General features: G+C 56.3%; 1 protein-coding gene across 3 annotated transcripts in view; it reads right to left on the bottom strand.

Moving 5' to 3' along the window:
* Nucleotides 1-21,876, bottom strand: part of AP2A2 (adaptor related protein complex 2 subunit alpha 2) — a 91,222-nt gene that overhangs the window by 21,510 nt on the left and 47,836 nt on the right. Inside the window, exons 3-10 of one of the 3 annotated variants that reach the window (XM_007997935.3) lie at nucleotides 20,666-20,808; nucleotides 19,583-19,776; nucleotides 15,319-15,448; nucleotides 11,107-11,208; nucleotides 7,360-7,468; nucleotides 6,534-6,684; nucleotides 4,925-5,093; nucleotides 3,511-3,648 (exon numbers count right to left, since the gene is read on the bottom strand). In XM_007997935.3, coding sequence (XP_007996126.3) covers nucleotides 3,511-3,648; nucleotides 4,925-5,093; nucleotides 6,534-6,684; nucleotides 7,360-7,468; nucleotides 11,107-11,208; nucleotides 15,319-15,448; nucleotides 19,583-19,776; nucleotides 20,666-20,808 — 1,136 coding nt within the window. Of the gene's footprint in view, nucleotides 1-3,510; nucleotides 3,649-4,924; nucleotides 5,094-6,533; nucleotides 6,685-7,359; nucleotides 7,469-11,106; nucleotides 11,209-14,437; nucleotides 14,693-15,318; nucleotides 15,449-19,582; nucleotides 19,777-20,665; nucleotides 20,809-21,876 lie in introns of those variants that run through there. The other 2 variants (XM_007998011.3, XM_037998790.2) reach the window with 2 other exon arrangements.

Below are 21,876 nucleotides of genomic sequence, written 5' to 3'. Positions count from 1 at the left end.
CTCTCAGGCACTGGTGACTGGGTCCCCCCGCCGAGTCGCTGCCTGGAGCCTGGATTCCCAAATCCCAACCTGACTCCATGACACTTCCAAGGTATCATTCCAAAACGTACTACTGCCTCTGAGCCCTACCCTCAGCCCGGGGCTGTGTACCAGGGGCCCTCAGGCCTCACTGGTAGGGTCCCCACCTCTGCCTCACATGCCCTTCTCCCCACCTTGTGCTAAGTCACCTCCCAACCCTCCACAAATGGCTGCTCTGCCCTCCCAGGGGCCTCTGCACCATCATCCTCTCCAGACCAGGTCACTACCGCCTTCTGCAGAAGTCCACACGGCCCCCCAGGAGTGTAATGCCTGAGGCCCCCAGAACATGGGCACTTCCTCTGGCCATCCCACCCACAGTGCAGCACCCACAGTCCTGCTCTCAATCCGGCCCCCTCTGTGGACGGGAAGGTGCTGAGTAGGCAGGGAGTGGGCCACGTCCAGTTTGGACACTTAGCACCTAGCACAGCCAGAGAACATGCTCTGCCACGCTCGGCTGAAAGGACGGAGTTGGAGGAGCACCATGCCCGGCTGAAAGGACAGTGTGGGGGGAGCACCACGCCCAGCTGAAAGGACAGTGTGGGGGGAGCACCACGCCCAGCTGAAAGGATGGGGTGGGGGGAACACCATGCCCGGCTGAAAGGACAGTGTGGGGGGAGCACCACGCCCAGCTGAAAGGACAGTGTGGGGGGAGCACCACGCCCAGCTGAAAGGACGGAGTTGGAGGAGCACCATGCCCGGCTGAAAGGACAGTGTGGGGGGAACACCACGCCCGGCTGAAAGGACGGGGCAGGGGAGCACCACGCCCGGCTGAAAGGACGGAGTTGGGGGAGCACCACGCCCGGCTGAAAGGACGGAGTTGGGGAGCACTATGCGGCCTGAGACACAGCACCTGTCTTACTCCTCACAGCAGGAGCCAGCTGAGGATTGCCGCTCATCACGTAGAGGGGCGAGAGCAGACACCAGGCTGAAGAATGCCCAGGACCTCAAAATCTGCACAACTGTACCCAGAAGCACACTGCTTCTGTCTCTGTTCAAACCACCCAGAATGACGACCAGGAACGAGGCTCCTGTGACGGCCGTCCCCAGAGCCAGCCCCACCCCACCACAAGTCTTGAGACCAGGCCACACTGCCCCAGCCAGGCCAGAGAGGGACCACTGGCTGCAGTCAACAAGCACCTGCCTGGCCACTCTACAGACAGCCCTGCCCTACACCAAACCCTCCCCGCGGTGCCTGCCCTTGGGGCCTCCTGCCGGGAGTCAGCCCACCCCTGTCCCTGTGCCCCTCAACTTCCCAGGCCCACTGCCCTGTCCTGGAGGGTGGACAGTCCAGCGTGAGAGCCGCCTCCTGGCCCCCGCTCTCTGCAGGTCTGCAGTGCCGCACTGAAGCTCAGTCTGTGATAATTTCACCCCTCAGCATTGAAGTCCCAGTACCTGGGCCCCTCCGTTCACTAAAGACCCCTGAAAACCTGCGTCTCTCACCTGGGCATAGCCACGCACACCCACCCACAGCGACCTGTCACCTGCCACCAGCTCCGACCACGGCTCTCGGCAAAGCTCCTAAGGAGGCCTCGAGCTGTACTTTGCCCAAAAAGACAAATAACAAAGCGTTTTCTATACAATGGAGGCACTGTCTCAGCCTCAACAAGAGGCTGTGGTCCTGGCTGGTGACAGTGGCCAACCCCACATGAGGACACCCGGGCCTGCCCCTTAAACCCCACCATCCACAGACACAGTGAGCCTGAGAGGCCTGTGAGCGTGGTGGAGGCCTCAGGCCCTCTCCTCTGCTGACCATGTGGCCTCCACAAGGGTTCCTTCCCTCAAGTTTTGGGTCATGCTCAGTCTTTAATCCTTTCTTTTTTTTTTTTTGAGATGGAGTCTCGTTCTGTGCAATGGCGCGATCTCGGCTCACTACAAGATCCGCCCCTCCTGAGTTCACACCATCTCCTGCCTCAGCCTCCCCAGAAGCTGGGACTACAGGTGCCCACCACCACGCCCAGCTAATTTTTTGTATTTTTCGTAGAGATGGGGTTTCACCGTGTTAGCCAGGATGGTCTCGATCTCCTGACCCCATGATCCACCTGCCTCAGCTTCCCAAAGTGCTGGGATTACAGGCGTGAGCCACTGCGCCCTGCTGATGCTCAGTCTTTCACACATACAGGTTTGATGAGCTTCAGCAATTTGGCAAGTATGCACGCCTACTTTGTGGATAAAAACAACACGGGAAATTAAGCTATGGCCTAGATCCCGTCCTTCCCAGAGATCAAGAGAGACACACAAAAAAAAGGCAAGCCACAAAGGATTAATTCAAGGGCTCAAAATGCAACATAATTAAACAATTAAAAGAATTTTGCCCACAGGAGTCTGAATTTGTGCAGCCCCAGCGTAGACGGCTACAGCCTCACTCAGTCCTGGGGCTGCAGTGCCACCACCAAAAGGACAGGGAGGCCACAGAAGCCACGCGGGGCAGGTGTTTTAGTTATTTTCTTTTTTTTTTGAGATGGAGTTTCACTCTTGTTGCTCAGGCTGGAGTGCCGTGGCAGGATCTTGGCTCACCACAACCTCCGCCTCTGCCTCCCAGGTTCAAGCGATTCCCCTGCCTCAGCCTCCGGAGGAGCTGGCATTACACGCATGCGCCACCATGCCCAGCTGATTTTGTATTTTCAGTAGCGATGGGGTCAGGGTTTCTCCATGTTTGTCAGGCTGGTCTTGAACTCCCGACCAGGTGATCCGCCCGCCTCAGGCTCCCAAAGTGCTGGGATTACAGGCGTGAGCCACCGCACCCGGTCAGTAGTTATTTTCAAGACCAAATGACTCTACCAAAAATGATTTTTTTTTTTTTTTTTAAAAGACAGGGCCTCTGGCCGGGCGCGGTGGCTCAAGCCTGTAATCCCAGCACTTTGGGAGGCCGAGACGGGCGGATCACGAGGTCAGGAGATCGAGACCATCCTGGCTAACACGGTGAAACCCCGTCTCTACTAAAAACACAAAAAACTAGCCGGGCGAGGTGGCGGGCGCCTGTAGTCCCCGCTACTCGGGAGGCTGAGGCAGGAGAATGGCGTAAACCCGGGAGGCGGAGCTTGCAGTGAGCTGAGATCCGGCCACTGCACTCCAGCCTGGGCGACAGAGCAAGACTCCGTCTCAAAAAAAATAAATAAATAAATAAATAAAGACAGGGCCTCGCTGTGTTGCCCAGGCTGTAGTGCAGTGACATGATCTCGACTCATGGCAGCCTCAACCTCCTGGCCTCAGGTGATCCTCCCGCCTCCGCCTCAGGAGTAGCTGGGACCACAGGCGCCACCACACCCAGCTTGAAAATGTGGATTGAAATGCAGAGGCAGAGGAGCCTTGTATCCAGCATCTCATGGGCTCTCAATCAAGCCCTGTGGGACAGAATCATAGAGCACGAAGGAAATCCTGCCCCTGAGATTCATGCTTGTGGCAGGAGAGGACTCAGAGGCCACCAGAACTCACAATCTCTTCTCGGATAGAGTAGTCGGCCGTCTCCAGATAGCTCAGCATCTCGGCCACGATCTGTGGGGCGTTGCTGCGGTCGCACATGGCATAGAGGAGGTCCACGGCCCGCTGCCGCACGCTCACGTCCCGCTCGGTCTGGGGAACAAGGCAGAGAGTAAGAGGCCACAGGAGCAAGGCCCAGGCTTGGGGACAGGCCCGGCACCACATCTCAACGCCCACTCTGAGCTTCCCTCACACACACACATCCAGGTCCAGGGAGCCGACCCGCACTCGGGCCGCATGTGTCTGGATGGCCCGGAAAAGAGTTCCGCCTACTCACCGGGCCCTCCCACTGCACAGGCCGGTTTCGCTAGGTCCCAGCGCACTGCCTGGGTTCCCTCCGCTCGCCCGCGCCTCCCTCCGCACAGGCCAGCTTCACTAGGACCAAGCGCACTGCCTGGTGCAGGTTATTAAGGCCTCTCTCCCATGAAGCTGAAGACCCGCTGCCTCCGGCACTGCCGTGGAGCTGCCCCAAGGCAGGTTCTCACGCCCCACCCCGGAGCCCGTGCTGATGAGCCCCCAAGAGGCTCTGCAGCATGAGAAAGCCCGAGGTCTGCATAGCTCTGCTCCCAGCAAAGGGCAGGAGAGTGGGCATCGCCAGCCCTAGCACTGGCCATATGCAAATGAGTGTCCAGCCTTTCTGACAATAGGGATTGACTAAAACACACACCGAACCAGGACCAAGAAGAATCCAGAATACCAAACGCCCACCACGAGCCCCTTACACGCCACCCAGAACACCCGTGAGCTGCACACAGACGTGTGGAGGGCTGGGAGCGGCCCTGCCACAGCCTGAGGCTGAGCCAGACGGGAGACGTGCAGCTCCCCACCTCCCACCTCCTAACACATGCACACCGGTGACTAAGGACGTGGCAGACACGTCCTACATGGAACGAACCCTCGGGGTCGCTCTGGAGACTCACAAAGGCTGGCAATGGCCAACCTCAACTGGGTCTTCCAACTCTGAAATTTCAATCCCCAAATAAAGTGAGTTTCCTTTGCAAAAGGAGGATTTTCTCAGAGATAAGGGAAAAAATTTCATCTTTCTACCAAGAAGAACTATTTCTACTTGTTGGCACTATGCACGTGCAGCATGGCACACGGGGACCTGCCCCCAGCAGGGAAAGCGCTGCCAGGGACTTGTGTGCTCAGCCTAACCAAGAGAGCAGGGCCGTCCTGGCCATCGCCAGGCAGCATGGCCCTCAACTGTGGTGTGACCTCCCAAGAGTAGGTGACAGGCAGAGGCCAGCAGCACCAGCCACCACCTCCATCTCTGCGGGGAGTCAGGAAGCACTGCGTCCCCCCAGCCTTCACAGGAAGGCCCACAGCACCTGCGCAGGGTGTGAGCAGACCCCGAGGACAGGGTACTCGCCTTCAGGGCGTTGATGACAGTCTCGATGTGTGTCTTGACAGCCTCGTGGGAGAACTCGGAGCTGGCCAGCGTGCACATGCTCTCCAGGGCCAGGTAGCGCAGGTTGGTCTCGCGGTGCTGCAGGAACTGGCCCAGCTGGTTGCAGGCACGGACGAGCAGGTTCGGCTCACTGTGTGGAGGGAGGGGAAGTGGGGGGGGGGGCGGTTTCCTCAGCAAGTGCGACACAAACTGGACACAGCCCGCGTTCCCCGACGGGTCCAGATGGCAGACAGCAAAGTCACACCACACTCACCGCCACCGCAAGTGGGTGACTTGGGAGTTCACGTGGGAACTCGGGAGCCTCGCCGGATGCACCTCACCCCTACCCCTGACGTCCGTTTTGCATCCATTCTGTGCATCCCCCCAGGGACAGTCAGCAGCCCATGCATCCACTGGAGCTTCCCAGCACCTCCTGGGCCTCAATCTGCATGAGGCTCGCAGGAGGCCGGTCAAGCTGTGACCGGCAATGGGGTCTCAGTCAGAGGCACCAGCCCGGGGCAGGGAGAAGGCTGAGAAGGCCGGGAGCGTGGCTGCTGCCCCACTCACTCTACTGTCCCTTCAGAACGTGGTTCTCCTCACGTAACAACAGAGCTTTCTCCAAAATGGGAAATTTCACTTTTAATAGCTCCCAGCTCTGAAGTCTGACTCTCAGACTGAGTTTTCATCATTTGTAAAAATGCTGTAGTAGCAAATGGGTGGTGTTCACTAGCTGTAGAGAGCGTCTGCCCACAGCCTGGCATGTTTCCTCATTATCGGGAGCCTGGTGGGAGCTGCAATCTCATTCTCACAGGACCCTAAAGCACGGCACCACACGCAAGACCCACGCCAGCCCACATGCAGTTCACCACAACTACTGAGCAGAAAAGGTGTGGGGGCAGAGGAGGCAGACGCTCCGGGCTGTGTGGTGGGGGCAGAGGAGGCAGACGCTCCGGGCTGTGTGGTGGGGGCAGAGGAGGCAGACGCTCCGGGCTGTGTGGTGGGGGCAGAGGAGGCAGACGCTCCGGGCTGTGTGGTGGGGGCAGAGGAGGCAGACGCTCCGGGCTGTGTGGTGGGGGCAGAGGAGGCAGACGCTCCAGGCTGTGTGGTGGGGGCAGAGGAGGCAGACCCTCCAGGCTGTGTGGAGTGGCCAGCCACCCACCCTGTGCCTCTGTGCTGTGTGGATGGGCACAGCCGTTTCCAGCACTGCCCTGGGACCCTGGACCCACCAAGTATGGCTCTACGTCCAGCCAAGTCACAGGACATGTGCATACACCCCCTACCCCATTCCCGTCTCCTCTCCGTTCCATGACACGAGAAGCGAGTCAGGAGTGGGGATGCTCAGAAGAAGGAGGAAAAGGCCCTTTTGGGGGATGAGACCACAGTCAGCAAAGCAATTCATGGTGAGCTCAGAGGAGGACGAGCCGAGCTGCACAGAAAGAAAAGGGTCCAGCAGGGAGCAGACAGGCAAGACGAAGGGAAGGCCCGTGGAGTGGACAAACTAACTAGACATGATCAGCCCAGTCTCATGCCAACGAGAAGGAACGTGTGTGCGTGCGCAAGATGAAGTCCTCTCCACAGGCAGCCGACACACCTGTCATGGTGAATGATTAAGCTGATCGCCTCGAAGAGCACGGCATTCTTCGCATTGGAGTGCTGGACTTTCTTTGACTTGGGTGGTTCTTGGGCTTTGTTCAGGATGGTCTCCAGGCACTCAGTCAGGCGGCCTCGCACTGCAGGGTCTTCTGGGCAAGACAGAATGGTGCTCACCAGGCTCCAGTGGCCCACAGCCCGCCCTGCCCCTCCCAGCTGTACCCATACATCATGAGAGCATTTTTAATAGAGTTCATTCACATCTGTGTACCCAGCCAGGAGCATTTACAAAACTGAGAAAGGCCGGGCACAGTGGCTCACTTCTGTAATCCCAGCACTTTGGGAGGCCGAGGCAGGCCAGTCACCTGAGGTCAGGAGTTCAAGACCAGACTGGCCAACATGGTGAAATCCCGTCTTTACAAAAATGCAAAAGTGAGCTGGGTATGATGGCAGGTGCCTGTAATCCCAGCTACTCAGGAGGATGAGGCGGGAGAATCGCTTGAACCCAGGAGGCAGAGGTTGCAGTGAGCTGAGATCGCGTCATTGCACGCCAACCTGGGCAACAAAGGGAGACTCCGTCTCAAAGAAAACCTGCACAGATCTGATACTATAAAAGCACAATAGACCCAAACCCTAACAAAACTGTAGGCTCTGCAATAATTGCTCCACAAAAGCCAGCGCATATGGCAGTACTGGCAGAAAGGTCGATGAATCAAGAGGCAGGGCTAGTAACACACTTCTTAAAATAATAAACAAACCACTTAAATCTGAGACAGGGAATCAGACCGGCGCTGGTGCAGCTTCAGGAGCCGCGGCCTGCGCGTTACCTGGGGGTGGGTAGCACTGCAGCAGCCTCAGCAGTTTGACAGACAGCCAGGGAGCCGGGACAAAATAGTAAGTGTAATCCTGAAGATCTGTTGATGCGGACGTCACGATCTGTAAGACAGCAAAGGCAATCAGACACGCTGCTGGGCACGAGCCCCCGCTGCAGGGACCCAAAGAAAAGCCATACTCACTCCTCGGGTCATGCCTGAGCTGGAAAAATGGTTTTGTTTCATGTGCCAGGAGCGTCTGACACTGTTTGGTACCCCCAGGTTCGCTGTGAGAGGGCTGTGCTGTCACTTGGCAACACGTTGCCGCAGCTGAGCGGCAACCCTCACTCGGTACAAGACACCATAGCACCTGGATTTGAAACTACAGTCTTTCCTTTGTGGACCAGAACATGAATGAAACGAAAGAGAGAGCTTTAGGCTCCTCAGAAGGAAGAAGCACACCCCCACCCCCAGAAGCCGGCACTCTGACCCTTCCCCACAACCCCACAGTTCCCCCCGACCACAGGTCAACCCAGATGGTGAGCTCGCTGAGGCAGGGAGGCTGCCCGCCTCATTCACATCCCATCTCTTTGTCCAATGCGGCCTTTGGCTTGGCAGATCCTCTGTCAACCTCACGAACAAGTGACAATCACGACCACCTCACATTTCCACTGACATACAGCCTGGTGTCTCCTGTTTCTGGGAGGTCAGTGTAGTTCCTCCCTTCCTACAAAGCTCACATGTGTGACACTTTTAGGCCATAAGTGAACCCATTTAGAAAAGTTCACCCTGACTCCTGCCCTAAGCTGCAAGATGCCAGCCCAGACTTGGGTCACAGACTCCTGCTACAGGGAGGCAAGTTCTAGGCTGTCTGTCAAAGACAGGGCTGAAGGGCACAAACACAAAGCAGGAAAGGCAAGAACCACAGCACTTCCGAGACAGAGACACAGCCAACATGAGCTGTCTCTCAAACATGTACATAGCTAAGCACAGGCTGAGAGAGAAATATATAGCCTTAACTGTACATATTTGAAACAAATATAAAGAGAAAAGCAACAAAAATTCATCTCAAGGGTTTAAGAAGAGACTAGGCTGGGCGCGGTGGCTCACACCTGTAATCCCAGCACTTTGGGAGGCTGAGGTGGGCAGATCACGAGGTCAGGAGATCGAGACCATCCTGGCTAACACAGTGAAACCCTGTCTCCACTAAAAAATACAAAACATTAGCCAGGCGTGGTGGTGGGTAACTGTAGTCCCAGCTACTCGGGAGGCTGAGGCAGAATGGTGCGAACCTAGGAGGCGGAGCTTGCAGTGAGCTGAGATCGTGCCACTGCACTCCAGCCTGAGCGACAAAGCAAGACCCTGTCTCAAAAATAAATAAATAAATAAATAATAAACAGAGACTAGCAAATTAACCCAAAGAAAGCAGAGGAAAGGAGGCCGGACGTGGCGGCTCCTGCCTGTAACCCCAGCACTTTGGGAGGCCAAGGCAGGCAGGATCACTTGAGGTCAGGAGTTCGCGACCAGCCTGGACACTGTGGTGAAACCCTATCTCCACCAAAAATATACAAAAATCAACTGGACATGGTGGCGAGGGCCTATAATCCCAGCTACTCGGGAGGCTGAGGTAGGAGAACCGCTTGAACCCGGGTGGAGGTTGCAGCAATCCGAGATCATGCCACTGCACTCCAGCCTGGGCAACAGAGTGAGACTCCGACTCAAAAAACAAAAACAAAAAAGAAAAAAAAAGAAAAAGAAAACATGCACAGTTCCACAACTTATAAAATAAATTAAATTCATAATTAGAAAGTTTCCCAGCCAGGGCCAGGGCGGTGGCTCACGCCTGTAATCCCAGCACTCTGGGAGGCCGAGGCGGGCGGATCACTAGGTCAGGAGATCGAGACCATCCTGGCAAACACGGTGAAACCCCGTCTCTACTAAAAATACAAAACAATTAGCCAGGCGTGGTGGCGGGCGCCTGTAGTCCCAGCTACAGGATTAGGCAGGAGAATGGCATGAACCCGGGAGGTGGAGCTTGCAGTGAGCGGATATTGCACCACTGCACTCCAGCCTCGGGGACAACGTTAGACTCCGTCTCAAAAAAAGGAAGTTTCCCGGCCAGGTGCAGTGGCTCACAGCTGTAATCCCAGCACTTTGGGAGGCCAAGGTGCGCAGATCGCCTGAGGTCGGGAGTTCGAAACCAGCCTGACCAACATAGAAAAACCCCGTCTCTGCTAAAAAATTAGCCAGGCATGGTGGTGCGTACCTGTAATCCCAGCTACTTGGGAGACTGAGGCAGGAGAATTGCTTGAACTTGGGAGGTGGAGGTTGCAGTGAGCCGAGATCGTACCATTGCACTCCAGCCTGGGCACCAAAAGCGAGACCCCATCTCAAAAAAAAAAAGAAAGTTTCCCACAAAGAAAACTCCAAGTTCAAGTGGTTTTACCAGTTAATGATAAAAATTGTTTGGCAAACTAGATAAAGCAACTTCTTTAATGTGATGAACAGTATCAACAACAACAGAATTCTAAAGCAGACATCATCCTTAATGGCGAAATATTCAACACAAAAAACGGACAATCCAGGGTAAAAATGGGTAAAAGACTTAGGCACTTCACAAAACAAGACAGCCAAATAGCCAATCAACAGGCAAAGTTGCTCAACCTCACTGATAATCAGGAAAATGTAAAGTTAAATCACAAAGAGGCCAGGTGCAGTGGCTCATGTCTGTAATCCCAGCAGTTTGGGAGGCCAAGGCAGGTAGGTTGCTTGAAGTCAGGAGTTCGAGACCAGCCTGGCCAATATGGTGAAACCTCATCTCTACTAAAAATACAAAAATGAGCCAGGCGTGGCAGCGGGTGACTGTGGTCCCAGCTACTCCAGAGGCTGAGGCAGGAGAATCCCTTGAATCAAGGAGACGGAGGTGGCAGTGAGCCGAGATTGCACCACTGCACTCCAGCCTGGGCATCAAAGTGAGACTCCATCTCAAAAAAAAAAAAAAAAAAAAAAATCACAGAGATCCTACTATACACCCAGATGACTAAAACCCAAGGGACTAACACCACACATGCCAGCCTGCGCCTCCTGCTGCTGCTGCGAGAGCCAGGTGCACCACAGGGGAAGCTGGTCTGGCAACACCCGCCTCCTCAGGTTCAGGAGCTGCAGCCCCCAGCTGAGCCATGCCACATCTCAGCAGACACTCGCAGCACCTCACGCACATGGAAACCGAGGGACATCCCAGACTGCTCATGCTGGAGGATGCACAGCAGCCTCAGAGGACAAGAAGCTAAATGTTCAACAGGACAGCGGGTAAACTGCAGGGGTCAATTCACACAGCCGATTCCATGAAGCATCAAATGTGAATGTATAACAGCTGCACACAAAACAAAAGAACGTGTGCTGCAGGTCCATCTGCATAAAACTCAAAACAGGAAGCTGAACAGCAGGCTTTAGCGTGCACACCAGATGGTAGGTCCACGAAGCGCCAGCCATGCTTCCCCAGTGGGGGCCACAGGACCCCTGGGTGCCCCTCCTCCACCCACGTGGTGTTGGGTGCTTGCTCACACGATGGGAACAGGGAGCTGTGTTTCTCTACAGACGGGACAGTTCTCAATTAACAAGAAGGTTGACAGAGAAGCCAAGTTGGTTTTCACCTCTGAATTTATAAACTGACCAAATACCTTGCATTCTACAAGTAAGCTAATAATTAAATAACCAAGACAAAACCCACCCTGACTTCTGTTCCCCCACAAACAGACTTACCCTGCTTAGCCTGGAGACAGCCAGAGACACGGAGGTTTTAAACTCTTCTGGGTTCTTCTGTGCTAAAGTGGTGATCAGACTTGTGGCTGCAGTTACCACACCCTGAAAGAAAACACACACACAACAGACAGTCAAAACAACTGAAGCTAACCACTTGTGTTAACTCATCTTCCAAACAAAACCTGAAACCAACCAGCAGCACACTGGCAGCCCACAGCTACTCTGGCCTCAGGCCTACCCCGAGAAACCTACAATGTTCTCCAAGACGGCACACGTAGGTTTTCTTCTTCCAGCTTCTCCTTAAAAACTGGGAAGTTCTGTCATGCTTAGCCCAGATCCCTGCCAGCGTCAAAGAGCCAGAGGGCCATATCCACCATGCAGGTCAAGCATGTGGGCTGCACACGCCACCTGGCCTGCTGTCCTCTCCTGGCCTGGCCTCCATCGTCATCTGCACTTGCTGCCTCTGGTTTAATCACTCATGTTCATCGCAGAGGGAGACACGACCCTTAGACTGATTTGAATCTTTACAACCCAGAAATGAGACTGTAGAAAAGAGCAACTGGAGAAGTCCTTTTCCATTCTCCTTTTTGGAAAGTGGCCCTGGCAGTCACTGAACCACCACAGACTGGATGAGGCCACCAGGCCCAGCACGTCTTCCCTCCCCGCTCCTCCTGGCCTCAGTGAGAACGGATTCGGGTCCCAGGACACAAGTGGTCCTCCCCAAGCACTGGGCAGCCCGTTACCGCTCCAGGACACAGCACCGGACAGTCTGTTACTGCTCCAGGACACAGCACCGAGCAGCCCGTTACCACTCCAGGACACAGCACCGGGCAACCTGTTACCGCTCCAGGACACAGAATCGGGCAGCCTATTACCGCTCCAGGACACAGCACCGGGCAGTCTGTTACCGCTCCAGGACACAGCACCGGGCAGCCCGTTACCGCTCCAGGACACAGCACCGGGCAGCCCGTTACCGCTCCAGGACACAGCACCGGACAGCCCGTTACCGCTACAGGACACAGCACCGGACAGCCCGTTACCGCTCCAGGACACAGCACCAGACAGTCTGTTACCACTCCAGGATAAAGCACCGGGCAGCCTGTTACTGCTCCAGGACAGCCACCAGGGATTCAGTCACTCAGATCTCTTGAAAAAAGACTTCAATTACGTAAAGACATTCTCCCATAAATTTTTTTCAAAAATATGAAATAAATGATACCAATTCACTCTGAAAATGTAAACAGTGAGCTCAGGAAATGTCTACTTGTGCCGGGAGCGGTGGCTCACACTGTAATCCCAGCACTCTGTGAGGCCAAGGCAGGCGGATGCCCTGAGGTCAGGAGTTCGAGACCAGCCTGACCAACATGGTGAAACCCCATCTCTACTAAAAACACAAAAATTAGCCGGGCGAGGTGGCGCTCGCCTGTAATCCCAGTTACTTAGCAAGCTGAGGCAGGAGAATCACCTGAACCCGGGAGGTGGAGCTTGCAGTGAGCTGAGATCGCACCACTGCACTCTAGCCTGGGTGATGAGCGAGACTCTGTCTCAAAGAAAATGTCGCCGGGTGCAGTGGCTCAAGCCTGTAATCCCAGCACTTTGGGAGGCCGAGACGGGCGGATCACGAGGTCAGGAGATGGAGACCATCCTGGCTAACACGGTGAAACGCTGTCTCTATAAAAATACAAAAAATTAGCCAGGTGAGGTGGCAGGCGCCTGTAGTCCCAGCTACTCAGCGGGGTGAGGCAGGAGAATGGCGGGAACCTGAGAGGCAGAGCTTGCAGTGAGCTGAGATCGTGCCACTGCACTCCAGCCTGGGCGACAGAGCGAGACTCTGTCTCAAAGAAAATGTCTACTCGAATGACTGATGCAGTCCCCCCACCGCTCGCCCTGCACCACGGCTCCTGAGACTGGCTGGGGTACAGCTACTATAGCACGGCACTCTCCTCAGAGACCTGCTATGCCTGTGACCTTGGCAAGGAAAACATGAAAGCTATAAGAAAGAAATGGCTCTGATTGGTCTTCTTCCTGTATTTCTCGGTGAGCAAAGTGCTAACAGATTTTGCCAAATCCAATGAAGAACTTGTAAGAAACTGCAGGTCTGTATATGTAACTTCCATGAGGGCAGAGTCATTCCCCACGGGACTCCTGAATGTCCAGGGTGTGTTCCCCCAGGGAACACGCATCTAGAACGCCCCTGTGACAGGCTGACAGGCACTCATGGGCACTGAGCTCAGCCTCTCACTTAGGATGTCCTCCCCCTGCACTGAGACTGCAAGAGGCCTCTCGAGCACACTCAGGCACGCGACACATGGCCCCACCCCTGTGGCGGCAGCTGGCGCCGCGGCGACCTCAGTGTCTCCTCAGTGGCCTCCAGCCCTTGGCCTGGCCCCCCAACCCTTCTCTCCATGGTGTCTGCTGTCCTTGTCCACTCCAACCTGTCTGCTCCATCAGGCCACCCTCAGGCTACAAGACCCAAGGCTCAGCATGGTGCCCATGCAGCACTCAGGCCACATCACCACCCTCCCCACCATGCCCAAGGTCTGGGTGCACGCCTGACCGCCGACCTTCTGACCCTCACCCACCTGGTCCTGCGCACGCCTCCTGCCCCACTCCACAAGACCTCCCTGAAGGACACATGGGGGAGCTCACTCACTCTAGTGAGCAAATGACACCTTTCTTGGGGGCTCATGACTTGAGACCAGAGAAGCCAAGCCTCAGGCCTTCACTGTCAGAGGTGGAAGGCACTCGACAAAAGCCATGGCCACACAAAAGACAGCCTGCCGGGGGCGTGGGCGTACAAGCTGGGAGAGGTAAGATGGGAAAGTGCTGGTCAGCAGGGAGCCCACCCTGGTGTTGGCTGTGGCACCCCTTCAGGAAGAGTTTCTGTTGCCTTTAACCAAGAAGATGCTGACTCAAGCGCCTGGTGAAATAAAGCCACATGCATAAAAATACAAAAAGCAAACCAAGTAGCTGGGGTCACAGAATCATACAGCATCCAAGGAGAGGTGTCCTCGTGGCCACCTAAGGCAAGGCCCTGCCACCCTGAAAAGCACTCAGGGTGACCCTACGGCCGCATGGCCGCAGAAACTTCCCTCCAAGGCAGGAGCAATGACAGCAGCCCCGGCCAGTCCCACGGAGCGTGCCCAGATCCTGTCTGCAGAAGGCCCAGGGGAAAGCAGGCAGCCCCGGCCCCTCAGCAGCCCAGTGCCCGGCTGCCATGTGGAGCAGGAGCCCAGGGCCTGCCTTCCTGACCAGGCCCTGCCGACTCACGGCTCCCACACAGCTGCTTCACCCGCACACTCTTGGACGCCCAAGGCCCCAGCACGCTCACTCCGGGTACAGGCCTGGGGCTGTGAGAGGACACTTCCTTTTTCTGAGCTTCAGCCTCCTTGACTGCAAAGCTGGAAAATCCCACGACCTCCCAGGGTCCACAGGATGGTGGACGACATCTCCAGCAGCGCTGTCTGAAAGGCTCCCCCACCAGGATGGGGCTCATGGCAACACGGGAAAGTGGCGTTCTCGGCCCTCGATCCTGGGTCCTTGTGAATGCGTGACCGGCCCATACGCCTCCCCACACAGCAGGAAATGTTTCCACTCCTGCCAACTCTGACCCTCTTACTCATACAGCAGAGTTCAGGCAGGACAAGCCCACTCTGCCCACATCCACCCCTGCTGAATGCGGTGGACGGCTCTGTGACCCCCCAGCCCCTGGGGCTCACACGCTGGCGCAGCCCCTCCCCCACACCTGCCTCTCACGGCACCTGAATACACATCACCAAATTGCTGCAAACCTTCACCCCGGTCTATGCCTATACCATGGGGATGACCGCCGCGCCTGGCCCGTGGAGTAGGCATGTGGATTAGTGAGACTGCGCATGGGAGCCTAGATGAGGGCACAGGCAGCCAGGACGCCAGGCAGGAGCTTCCCGTACTAGACAGGTGTTTCCAGGAAACACGTGTCTCAGTTGTGGGTGTCTGCAGAGCCTCCGTGCTACAAGGGCTTCAGCCAGTGCCTGGCCACAGGATGAGCAGAGGTGGAGTCTTACTCATCCAGCCCCAGGAAGGGCCGCCATGGCCTCGGCACTCACAGCCACAGCAGCCACTGCGAGAGCCTCTCCTGGGCATCCCGAGAAGGTGCACCACGGTGTCTTCACAACGGCCATCCCAAAGGTCACCTGGGGAGTGGGGAGAACCGAGGCCAAGGGCGCTTACCAAGTGCTGGTCATTGAGCAGGTGCACCACTCGGGACGTCCAGTCGCCCATGGGGACAAGATCAGGGGACGTCCTGTACAGGCGCAGCAAGCACAGGGCCGCACTCTGCTTCACGCTGTCCATGGTGTCTCTGAAAGACAGACGTCAGAGTCACTCCCAACGGGCTGAGCACAGCACAGAGCTGCACGGAGCACCCCCAGAGCCAGCAGGAGATGCGGGGGTGGGGCCGGCACAGGGGCCAGGACAGCACTCAGGACCGCCTACCAAGGGCCACCTCGGGGGCAGCAGCAGCGTTCTCAGCACACGTGGGCCCTGCTCCAAAGGTCTCCCTGCCAACCTTCTCACCACCAAAACCACCAGCCGACCACACGCAGCTCATGTTGCTCATTTGTTGTCTGAACAATAGCTCTCTTGTTATTGTTACAACTTAATCCACAATCACAACAGAAATGTGTGGAGGGCCCTGCACCGCCATGGAGCTTGCTTGGTGATCTTCCCCTGCCCCACACCCGCCTTCACCCCACCACGCCCCACCCTGAACAGTGGGCTGGGCCGCCCATGCCCTCGCCCCTGGAGCAAAGGGCTTCGGGTCCCTGCAGACACGGTGGGAAGGGAGCCGACCATGGGCTCTCCTGCTCTGCTGCCAACACGCTTGTTCAGGCCACAGCCGTGTTCCATGCTCTGCTTATCCCCCTTCACCCTCTTGCCACTAGACTCTGCTAAGCAGCTGGGAAGGCAACAGGGAGCCTGGGGTGGATGCTGTGGAGATACAGCTGAAAAAGGGCCAGTCTCTTCTCCAAGCACTTCACAGAATCAGCTGGATCCACTGTTCCACATGAAAGAAAAGTGTGTAGAGACGACCTGTACCATTTACCTTCTGGCTTTTTTATTCCTAAATCTCCCCCATACTATTCCAAAGAAAAATTACTTTGAGTAAAAAACTCCCCTTCTGGGTGCAAACGGCCCCTGAAAGGAGAAGTAGGCATTGTGTCCCTCTTCCGGCTCACCCCATCCTCACAAGATCAGCCCAGAGCAGGAACCGCACACACCCTGCTGTGCGTCCACGTGGATGTGTGGTCGAGGCCACGTCAGGGGTGTGTACCAGGAGCCAGTAGGGCTGTCCTTGCCAGGCAGCTTCAGGACCCCTAGCAGTCCTTCAACAGAGAGGAACCAATCAGGTTCCATGCTTGTGGCTACGAATGCCGACACAGGAGGGCGTCCAGCACGCCACGCTCCTCAGAGCAGGAGGATCCGCAAGAGCTGGCATCGGCTCACACAAGGGGGACGGGGGCCCCACCACTACTCTCCAGCGTCGGCTCACACGAGGGAGACCGAGGACCCCACTACTACTCTCCAGTGTCAGCTCACACGAGGGAGACCAAGGACCCCACGGCTACTCTGCATCTCCACGGTGGTTCTCTTTCCATCAACTCCATCCATCCCAGCAGAGACACCACCCCCATTCTTCTGCCTTGGCTGCTGCCCCCCATCCCTACCTCTGGCTCCAGGAATGACCTGACCTCCTCAGCACCCACTCTGTCCTTCCATTTCTAGGTGACACACACACCAGCAGTCCTCCAACCACAGCACCTCCTTCCTGAGCATGGTTTTTTTGTTTTTGTTTTTGTTTTTGAGACAGAATCTCACTCTTTCACCAGGCTGGAATACAGCAGAGCACTCTCGGCTCACTGCAACCTCCGCCTCCCAGGTTCAAGCGATTCTCCTGCACTCAGCCTCCCAAATAGCTGGGACTATGGGACTACAGGAGGGTGCCACCACACCCAGCTAATTTTTGTATTTTTAGTAGAAACGGGGTTTCACCATGTTGGCCAAGATGGTCTCGAACTCCCGACCTCAGGTGATCTGCCTGTCTCGGCCTCCCAAAGTGCTGGGATTATAGGCATGAGCCACCACGCCCAGGTTTTTTTTTTCTTTTTTTTTTTTTTCTTTTGAGACAGAGTCTTATTCTGTTGCCCTGGCTGGCGTGCAGTGGTGCGATCTCAGCTCATTGCAGCCTCCGCCTCCTAGGTTCAAGCAATTCTCCTCCCTCAGCCTTCTGAGTAGCTGGGACTACAAGAGAGCACCACCACGCCTGGCTAATTTTTGTAGTTTTAGTAGAGACGGGGTTTCACCATGTTGGCCAGGCTGGTCTCAAAACTCCTGACCTCAGGACCAGCCACCTTGGCCTTCCGAAGTGCTAGGATGACAGGCGTGAGCCACTGTGCCCAGTCTGAGCAGGTTACTTTGAGTCATCCACCACTTAGACGGATTTCAACAACTGGCCCTTTTCTTCAAGGAAGGTACCATGGGCACCATGTTACCTGAGCTCTCTGAGGTAGGAGAACCCTGCCTGTCACCTTCATCCCCATGGGCCCACTCAAGCACCACAACATGGGCCACCTGCTCCCTTCCGGCTGCAGACGCAATGCACTGGCCCCTGGAGACCCCTCCTCGCCCTGGCTCCTCTCTCCTCTGTCCCTGGCTCCTCTCTCCTCTGTCCCTGGCTCCTGCAGCAGGTGCTCGGTTCAGGAAATGCCCCACTTCATCAATCTGCACACGCTTCAGGGGTGGCCCTGTCTTGCATGCCACTCACGCACAGACGCCCACCAAGCACCTACTAGGGACCTGGTACTGTTCAAGATGCTGGGTATACAGCGGCCACCGCTGTGGACAAAAACCTCAGAGCCCAGGAAGGAAACAGGTAACAAACAGGCAAGCAACAACACTGGGGGCAGGAGGAGAGGGAGGGCCAGGGGGCCGTGGCCCTGAGGCAGAATCCACTGGACCTTCTGGCTGACTCCGATCCCCAGTCCACCCTCCCTCTCCTGCACCAGCGTCCTCTGGTTATTCAAGCCACCTTCCTTCCATCTTGGACACCCTGTTTTCAGGGCACCCACCACGTGCTCTGCCACCTGTGACTGAATGGCCTGAGGAGCAACGGTGCCTTCAGGCCCTGCACCTGCTCCCCCGGTTCTCCAGTTCTGCTCCTGTCCATCCTGCTGCGGGGTTATCCATCTCTGAGCTCTTGTGCTTCTGAATAGCTGTCTTCTCGGGACTGTGCTGCAGTCTCCCTGCCAGGCGGGCTCCTCCTTGCCTCACGGCTGACAAGAGGCTGCCTCATTCTCTATTGTGGGACATCCTCCTTGCCTTGCAGCTGACAGAAGGCTGCTTCATTCTCTGTTACGGGGCGTCCTGTGCGGTGTGGGCTGCAGCACCCTGGTCTCTACCCACTCTAACAACCAAAAATGCCCCAAGACATGGCCCAGTGCCCTCACAAAGCCAATGTGGCCCAGCTAAGATGCCGGGTCTAGGCCTGTTTCTCTCACGCCTTCCCACCACCTTCTCTCCGGTTCTCACTGTGTAGTCTGCGTGGATGTCCACCCAGTCTCCTGTGGTCTGAGGCCCAGCTCAGCTGGATGGCACCATGTGGGCAGGGCGTCAGTTTCCCAACTCCACAGGGTATCCTGGAACACACCGGTGGGGGCCCTGCCTGTGGCACAGATACCCCAGGGCTGCTTTAAGCTCTTCCAGAGCTGGTGACTCAGCCCCACAAGGCTTCTCTCCAAATTAACAAGGGACGGAAGACATGGCCAAGGGCACTTCGGTGTGGTGCTCAGCTTCTCCGCATGAAGCCCTTTGGAAAGGGCGCGAGGAGGAACTGCCCCGAGATGTGTCGTTCTACCCGGTGCCCTGTGGGGCTGAAGCCTCTCCTTGGTTTGGCCAGCAGGGTTTGGGCATTCTTCTTTGATTTGTTTTGAATCTCAGTGGTACTGGAGAGGGAAAGTCTGACTGCACTTTACTGAAATCTAAACTTGTAATTCTCTTTTTGTTTTGGAGACAGGATCTCGCTCTGTTGCCCAGGCTGGAGAGCAGTGGCATGAACACAGCTCACTGTAGCCTTGACCTCCTGGGCTCAAGCAATCCTCCTGCCTCAGCCTACCAAGTAGCTGGGACGACAGGAGCACACCACCACACCTGGCTAATTTTTTTAAACTGTTTGTAGGGATGGGATCTCCCTATGTTGTCCAGGCTGGTCTTGAACTCCTGGGCTCAAGTGATTCTTCCACCTTGGCCTCCCACAGTGCTGGGATTAGAGGCATGAGCCACCACACCCAGCCTAAACTTGTAATTCTGGATCCGACCTCAGGCTACATCTCATCTCCCATAAGACAGGGAGAGTAAAACATTTCCTAGGCTAAGCAGCTCCATATTTGATGCATTGGGCATGAAAGCAGCACATCTTCGGCAGAAGCCCGGCACATACCCGGCTACAAGGACCTTAGGGATCTCCCCGGCAAAGGCCTCGGCCATCTCCCGGCTGCCCACACTGGCGATGCAGTGCAGGGCCAGGCCCATGAAGGTGGGGTTGCGGCTGGCCAGGTCATTCTTGATGGCGTTGTTGATCAGGCGGATCAGCTCACTGTTCGAGTTCACCAACACGGAGATGAAAAGGTAGCCCTGCATTCCAAAAGACAGGAGAAGAGAAACCTCGTGACAATCCAACTCCGCCTGTGGTCCCGAGTCACCCAACAAGCAGTGACACACAGACGCAGAAGCAGCCCCAGCACCACCCATGCACCCAGGGCACTGCTGTGGGAGCTGCGGCTCTCACGACTCAGCAAACGTCTGTTCCGGTGGAACCGGGATGCCTCCGCTACGATGCTCTCATGCCGTAGCGTTCCTGTGGGGCACATCTGACTAGGATGCCATGAGCCAGACGCTCAGGAACCGGACCCCCCAGTCCCACTCACTCCACTGTGGGCCACGCGTCTGAGTGTTCCAGGCATCACACTATCCTCGACTTAAGATGGGAGGGAACCTTCACTGACAGGCTGATTTTAGCTACAGTGGTTTCCAGAAACCCAGCTGCCTGTTCCCTCCCACTCTTTAATCTGCCTGTGTCACAGCCTCACGCTGCCCCGACCCCCCACCCCCACCGACCCAGGGCAAACCCCAGTCCCGTGTCACTGTCACTTCTTCCCAGCCATCCTCACAGGTCACACCCTCCCCACCCAGGGGGAAACAGTGGTTTTCTCCAGACCCAATCCATCACTGACCACCCAGGTTAAAGATGTGCCCAGCCTCCCACAGCTCCCAGGAAGATGCCACCAGGGAGCTCCCGACCTTCCAAACACTACTGCCCCTTCAGCCCCACTCTCACAGCCCAGGCCACTGCCAGGCACCACCTGCTCTGCTCGCCCTGCTCCTCCCGCCCTCAGCCCCCCAGCTGTGGGTAGAGAAGGAAGCGGCGGGTAGAGAAGGAAGCGGCGACCCCACGCGGGCACGGGGCCTCAGTCCTGCCAGGCACAGGCCGTCCTCCACCGCCTCCACCTGTAGCAATACTCACAATCTGCTTTTCCGTGTATCTGTTTGAACTCAGCAGGTTCACAGCCTCCATGTGTCCAAAGTCAATGTCATGACCAAGGAGAAAGATGAAGAGCAACTTGCAGACGTACTTTTTTTTACTATAGCCATCAAGAGCCTTGTCACCTACAGAAAAGGTGGGGAAGAGGTTTTATCCCAGGTGGGCAGAAGCAGGGGAGAGGGGAGGGCAGAGGGCAGTGCAGCAGTACAGCAGGCAGAACGGACAGGCCTCCAGCAGAGGGGTGGCCGGGTCCAGGCAGGTGCAGCTGCAGACACTGCTGAGCATGGACAACCCTTCTAACCTCCTGGTACTCATCAGAATCCAAGTTTTTTATTTCCCTTTCAAAAACAGGCACCAGAACACCTGGCAACAAGAGTTCTGCCCTCCCAGGACAACCCTGGGCAGGTGCAGCCCAACTGGCCCTCACAGGGCCTCACTCCGACCAGCCAAAATCCCACAGAGGGCCCTGCTGTGATAGAACTTGCAAACCCTGCCTTCAACCATCAAGCTTGTCTTTGAAATCAGTTTATTTATTTGGGCAGATGAACACAGTCTAAATTATCTGCCACTCCACAGCCATTCTAGGGCAAATCAGCTAGTCATGAAAACAAGGCCCACACGCGATGGCCCCTAGGGCTTCTGTTTCTCTGCCTCATCCCAGTTTGCCTGAGTCCCTCACAAGGGATCACGGTAGAGCAGGTTCAAAACATGTAACTGGCCGGGCGTGGTGGCTCACGCCTGTAATCCCAGCACTTTGGGAAGCCAAGGCGGGTGGATCACAAGGTCAGGAGATCGAGACCACAGTGAAACCCCGTCTCTACTAAAAATACAAAAAATTAGCCAGGCGCGGTGGCGGGCACCTGTAGTCCCAGCTACTCAGGAGGCTGAGGCAGGAGAATGGCGTGAACCTGGGAGGCGGAGCTTGCAGTGAGCCGAGATCACGCCACTGCACTCCAGCCTGGGCGACAGAGTGAAACTCCGTCTCAAAAAAAAAGAAAAAGAACATTCTGCATTCCTATCCCACCTGAGAGGTGATGGAGCGCCCCTCGGAGCCAGCCTCTAGCAGGCTGTGGAGGCAAGCGGGAAAGGCGGCCTTGAGGCCGGGTCTCACGGAGACTCTGCTGCCACAGCGTGAAGGAACGCAGACTGGGAAGACAGCCCAGCCACACCAACTGCTCTGGCCCCCTTCTTGT

The sequence above is a fragment of the Chlorocebus sabaeus genome, chromosome 1 (genome assembly GCF_047675955.1).
Source record: "Chlorocebus sabaeus isolate Y175 chromosome 1, mChlSab1.0.hap1, whole genome shotgun sequence".
Taxonomy (NCBI): Eukaryota; Metazoa; Chordata; class Mammalia; order Primates; family Cercopithecidae; genus Chlorocebus; species Chlorocebus sabaeus.
The sequence above is the reverse complement of the archived record's forward strand: the minus strand, read 5'-3'. Positions and strand labels throughout refer to the sequence as shown.